General features: G+C 56.3%; 1 protein-coding gene across 2 annotated transcripts in view; it reads left to right on the top strand.

Annotated features, from left to right (window-relative positions):
* Positions 1 to 6,252, top strand: part of CAPZB (capping protein (actin filament) muscle Z-line, beta) — an 84,606-nt gene that overhangs the window by 46,113 nt on the left and 32,241 nt on the right. For both annotated transcript variants that reach the window (XM_010829940.1, XM_010829939.1), the window contains exon 4: positions 3,158 to 3,271. In XM_010829940.1, the coding sequence (XP_010828242.1) occupies positions 3,158 to 3,271 (114 nt within the window). The remainder of the gene's footprint in view (positions 1 to 3,157; positions 3,272 to 6,252) is intronic.

Genomic DNA, 6,252 nt, shown 5'->3' with positions numbered 1-6,252 from the left:
GCCAGGGAGCCCGTGACAAAAAAGACGCCGCGAAGTGCATCATCAGACATGGGGTTCAGGGGGGCGTCCTGGAAGAGGGGCCCCAGGGCTGGGGCTTGCTAAGTCAACATCATCGTTACATTTCTTGTTTCCTCCTGAAAATTCGGGCTTGCTGTATGAGACGGCTGTTCCCCAGAGGCCGGTGGAAGGCTGGGGGCGTTTCCCACTCCAGGCCAGTTTGCCGGGCCTCCTGGGGACGTGGGACCCGCGGCCCCTCCAGGTCACCCTGCCGGCTCCCACCCGCATTCCTAGGGGCTCCCAGGGGGCTGTGGGGTCTTCGGCTGAAGAGGAGCCTGGGCACAGGGCAGAGGGCTTTCATTTTTTCTCTTCTCGGGATACAACTTCAAGGTCTTCTGATTTCTCCACACGTTTCTGTGTAACTGTGTTTGACCGTTTGCTTAAATGAGATCCTTATGGTGTGACGGTCTGCCAGCAGCGCTGTTTGAAACCTGTTAGCTGAAACAAAAAGCATTCTCTGAGGGAAATGAAAGGCCTGACTTTGGAAATCTAAGCGTTCCTGTCCATCTGTCTTTTTTCAAATGGCCTCCATTTAAGCTCTTTAATGTGTTCTGAGTGCCCCTTCCACTCAGAATATTCTGGGTAATGTTATGATTTTTTTTCCCCCAGCTACAATTACTCCGGCTCCAGGACTAACGGCTGGAAATGCTGTCGTCTGTGAGCCAGGGGAGATGTGAGGTACAGGCTTCTTGAAAATTCCAGACTCCCAGTCAGCAAGAGAGATGGGCTGTGTCTCAATTGGGTTGCCTTTAAACAAAAGCTGGCTGGGGCAGGTCTTCCAGCCCTGCCCCACCCCGGACAGCGGGGGACTCGTAGCCTCGAAGGTCAGGCCTCTGAGGGTGCCGGCCGGGCAGGCGAGGCGTGGAGGGTCTCACACTCGGCTTCCTTTCCACCCGCCTTGGTGAGCAGAGGTACGAAGCCTCCTGGTTTATGTATAAATAGTGGTGGTGACAGCCCTCTTCATCTTTGGGCCTGGTAAGAGGTCTTTATTGATTTTTTTTTTTAATTCTTAGGCATCCCCCAGCAGAAAGAGCAGAGAGTTGCTTCATCTCTGTTGGTTCGGAGGAGCACTTGCCAGAATGGCCGGGGGTCCTTTCCTCCCCGCCCCATGCTGGCAGGCTTTGGCCCGCAAGCTCCATGCTGGGCGCCGGGCCACGACGGCAGAGCGCGCCACGGGCTTCTACCCAGAGCACCCTCGCTGCCCAGGGCAAGGTCGGGAGGCCAGGCTGTGACCGCGGCAAGGGGGTGAGGGGACAGGCGGGGAAACGGTCTGTCCTGCTGCGTGTCAGGGTGGAGACGGGTGTACAGTGACGATTGCACTCTCCTACTTTGCTGCTGTTCTCGAGCACGTGGAGTGCCAGGCCCCCTTCCAGGTGGGGAGCAAACGGTGGGAAGCAGGACAGACATGACTCCTGCCCTCCGGGAGCTCAGCTTCTCAAGTTGACCGTCTAAACTAGTTTGCAGTTCAGTAAAGTTTTAGGATTCAACTCTGCAGCCACACCAGTGCTCAGGAACTACCTGAAGCTCCCGGCTACCGTTCTGGACGCACAGACGCAAAACACTGCCGTTGTCGGGGAAGTTGTGCCAGGCAGCACCGTTCTGAGGGGCGAGCACGGTGAGAACGGCCCTGCCCGGGGAGGGAGAGTGGGGAGAGGCCCAGGGTGGGCCTCTCTTCTGCCCTCCAAGCAGGCAGGGCGCTTGCCAGTGGCCTGGGCACGGCCCAGTGTAACCCGCAGGCTGCCTGCTGGTCACGGGGCAGCAGGGGCATCTCAGGCCGTGTTGCACGTTCTCCTGACAACGGGTGAGTGAGGTTGGGGGCTGGCGTGGAAAGAAGGGTGCCCAGGCACCTCCTGCTCTGAGGGACGCTGGTGCAGGGAGACTCTTGGGGACACCAGGCACAGTGACTCTGCCCTCACTTACCTGTGTGGACCCCCAGCCTCGAAAGGGGGGCCTCTGCCCGAGGGTGGCGTGGAGGTTGCCCGGCTGATGTGATGGATCTGCTGAAGTAGGAGCCAGGCGTCAGATACCAGGAAGAAAGATGTTTGTACACAGGACTCGTTAAGGGGACGGGGATGCCTTTTGCCCCTTACCCTCAATCCCAAATCAGTCAGCCCTGAGTCCTTCGCGACATGAAGTGGTGTGGTCAGGCAGGGAAACAGGAAAGGCAGTGGGGTTTCTGACCATGGGCGCGTCTCGGTCTTTACAGCCCAGGGTGTGAAGGACTTTGTCCGGATTCCACGTTGCCCCGGCCGCCTCTCCTTTTCCTTCTCACCTTTGTAATCTCCTCTCTCTGTGCCCCCAGCCCTGTGAAGTCCACCTGTGGGAATTAACGAGTGAGTTTCCCTTACAGCCGCCTTCCCAGCACTTTCTGTGGTTAAATGTTTTCCTGATGTGGCAAAATACATTTTTTAAAGCACAGCGAGTCTTTGGGCTGGAAAAAGCAAGACTGGTTCTCATTACTTGCAGTGTTCTGTGCGCACACAGCCCATGCAGGCTGGAGGGCCCTCCTCTGCCACAGGGAGGGCTCCGTCCCCGCGGTGTCCTTACGTGTGATCTGCGGTCTCCTGCTGCCCTAACTGACAGCTCTCATTTTAATCCTTAATTGTCTGAGGCGATCTATGAGGAGAGTGACATTTTCTCCAGAATGGCTGGCAAGTCAGGAAGGACTGAGTGGTCTTTCTTCATCAATACAGTGGTGAGAACAAAGGAAGGTCTTTAAAAGATGAGTAAGAAGTGATGTTTGTTGCACGCTGAACTGTATACTAGTCTCTGGGCACTTGATGTCCTCGCCTCCTTTGCTCCTCGAAGCAGACCTGCGGGTAAAGAGTAGCCTCTGTTTACATACGAGGAAAACGAAGCTCAGAGAAGTCAAGACACGTGTTGGAAACACACAGCTAGTAAGAGCTGGGGCCTGGCAGTCACAGCCAGGTCTGACAGTCTGAGCCCTTGCTCTCTGAACCTCGAGAAAGAAGGCCTCATCTGTTGGCCAGGGCCTGTGGGTCGTGGCTGCTCCTCTGAAATCTCAGTAGCTGGGGCTGACGGGCTCAGCTGCCTCGCTCCCCCGGAATGAGTCGTGTGACCTTCTCCCTCTGCCCTGCAGGTCACCATGGAGTAACAAGTATGACCCTCCCCTGGAAGACGGGGCCATGCCTTCTGCTCGCCTGAGGAAGCTGGAGGTGGAAGCCAACAACGCCTTTGACCAGTACCGAGACCTGTGAGTTAAGGGGCTCCCCTGATACGTAGGTTGGAGAGGAGACATGACCGGCCCCATGGCAGGCCTGACCAGGGACAGCTCTGAGTGCCCTGCAGGACGCTGGGCGGGAGTGTGGTCCCCGGGCCCGTCCTGAGAGGCGGCTGGCACGTCCGGGCACTGCCCTGCGTCGTGAGCACCGCCTGCCTGCAGGACTCCAGGCCCGATGCCCCGTACCCTTCGTCTCAGATCTTCCCCAGCGTGGGTGCTGTTGTAGCCCCCATGTCTGCTGAGGAAGAAATCAGCTCAGAACAACTCATTGAATTGTGTCGGAGGCCAGAGGCAGAGCAAGGAGTCTGACCCGGGTCCGTCTGTCCGCAGAGACCCCGCTGGGTTTCATGGCACCGCCTGCCATGACGGTTCTCGCCTGGGGCCCAGGGCCCTGCTCCCAGACCAGTCTCCAAGGCCAGGGGGATCCGGGGGGAGGCAGAGGCGGGGGTCGGGGCTCCTCGATACCCACAGCTCCCTCACGTCAGCGCTGCTGCCTCCGGGGTCGTCGGGGCCTCAGCCCTCACTGTGCTGCTGTGGCTTAGTCACTGAAGCGTGTCTGACTCTTGTGCGACCCCGTGCGCTTGGCAAAGTGTTTTTGCTGCATCTTCTTAGATTTCTGCCTCCTGCCGCACCCCCAGAAAGGGCGGCCACTCGCTCCACCCACCGCGCACGGGAAGGCTCCAGAGAAGGTTATCTCCAAAGCATTTTTTTCTTAATAGGATCTCATTTTTAATTAAGCTCCATATTGAAAACATAGCAAACCTATAATATATGCAGTGCTACCTCAATACGGACCCAGTGATTCAGGGGAGGACTTGACATATATATGTCTGTAAAGGGCCAGATAGTAAACACTTTAGACTTTGCAGCCACGTAAGTCCTGTCACTTTTTCTTTATTCTTTCTTTTTATGTATAATTATCCTTCTCTCGTAGCTCAGTTGGTAAAGAATCTGCCTGCAGTGTAGGAGACCCGGGTTTAATTCCTGGTTTGGGAAGATCCCCTGGAGAAGGAAATGGCAACCCACTCCAGTACTCTTGGCTGGAAAATCCCATGAACAGAGGGGCCTGGTGGGCTACAGTCCATGGGGTCACAAGAGTCAGACACAACTGAGCAGCTAAGCACACATCCCATATCCTTTAAAAACATAAAGCCCTCTCTTGAGCCTAGAGGTAGGTGGCATTTGGCCTTCAGTCTAGAGTGTGCCCACCCTGAGCTGACCTAGGATGTAGGCGGGGAAAAAGAATGAGAGAAACAAAGCCTCCGACTGCTGCAGTGTCGTCGGGACGCGGCAGTGCCATCCTTGGAGAAGGAGCTCAGGCTCCTCCTTGCAGACAGCTGGCATGGTGGTCCAGGTTTTAGCAGATTTGGTATGTATAGTACATCATACAGAATTACCTGTGTCCATCTGACACGTGTCGACAAAAAGACCCACGACCCAGAAGCAAAAGCAGGGCTCTGAGGGAGCCGGGCGCGCTGGCCCGTAGCGTCCAAGCTGCCCCAGGTGCGTCGCCGTGCGAGTCAGCTTCATCTTCACGCTGCCACGTGCCGGTATTTTACATGCAGTATCTTTAATCCTTTCAAGAACCTCTGGGGCCGTTGATGTTCCCATTTTTACTGATGAGACTGGGGTTCCCAGAGGCTAAATGAACCCCCCCCCACACACACAGGACCTCGAGGTGAAGAGCTAGAGTTTGAGTCTGTATTTGCCTGATGTTTCCACATATTATTGAGTCTCACCATTAGAGTAAATTTCGGTGATTGAAGACTCGTGACATCGAGAACGTTGCCCTGTAGTAGAACAGCTCCTTCCCCAGTGAAGCCGAGAATTGGTCTCGTTGCTGGCATTTCTGGTTTATTTGTAGCTCTTCTTACCCAGCCATGTGGCAAGAAGCCTGTCCAGCTGCTGAACGGGAATTCCCAAGTGGAGTCAGTGTTGTGGGTTAATGATATGCTGACAGTAAACCAGCAGTGCCGATAGCAGCGGTTACCAGCCAGTACCTGGCGAGCCTGGCGTCCGCTGCCTCTCTCGGTCTCACCGAATCTTCACGTCGGCCTGTGCAAGAGGGTTCTCCCCGTTTTACAGAGGAAGTGACAGATGCAGAGAGGTGAAGTCTCTCACCAGGTTCACCGAGCCAGGGGCATATTTCACATGTTCTATTCCGGTTTAAAACCATCCTTATCCAACTCAGAGTGCAAAACTTAACTCATTTACTTGACCAGCATTGGCCTGTTTGACACAAGCCAGATGCTCGCCAAGTCCTAGGGCTCCGGCCCTGAGTCCAGATGACCACATCCTTGCTTTCGTGGCGCGTCTGCTGAGGATACACAGATGATAGAGCGAGAGTGGGTCGGTGCTGAGAGGGTGATGGGACAGAGAGTGCCCGGGGTTTGCGTGGCGGGGTCGGAGCACCTGTCCGGGAGCTGGCCTGGGCTCTGGTGCCCGGGCGGGAAGGGGCAGCCAGGTAGGGTGGCTTTCGGGTCCTTCGAGGAGCAGAACAAGGCCAGTTCTGATTGCTGGTAGGTGTGAGCGTTCGAGTGGCGACTTCCTGGGTACCGTGATCCGCATGTGCTGCTCCCCTCGTGCTGCCGTGGAGTGGGGGCGGGGCAGGCCTGGGAAGAGGCCCGTGTCCTCTCTGACTGCTCCCTCCTGCCTGCTGGCTCGCTGCTTCACGTGTATAATGACATGCGGTCTGTTCGGCGTGTGCCTTCTGTGAGGCCTCGTTGGGCCTCATACGGTAGAGCATTTCCCCATCCCCCTTCACAAGGCTTCCCTGTCGGAACAGTGGCTCTGTAGGGTACGTGGGAGTTGTCTACCAGGCCATGAGGTCCCTGCTCAGGGAGGTCCTCTAGGCGGTTAAACCTCTGGGAATCTGCAGGAGCTGGGTTCATCCCCCAGGTCTAACTCTCCGCACCGCCTCCTGAGAAGGTTTAATTGGCACAACTGAAGTTTCA

The sequence above is a fragment of the Bison bison genome, unplaced genomic scaffold, assembly GCF_000754665.1.
Source record: "Bison bison bison isolate TAMUID 2011002044 unplaced genomic scaffold, Bison_UMD1.0 scf7180017864516, whole genome shotgun sequence".
In the NCBI taxonomy this organism is placed as follows: Eukaryota; Metazoa; Chordata; class Mammalia; order Artiodactyla; family Bovidae; genus Bison; species Bison bison.
This window is presented reverse-complemented; position numbering and strand designations above follow the sequence as displayed.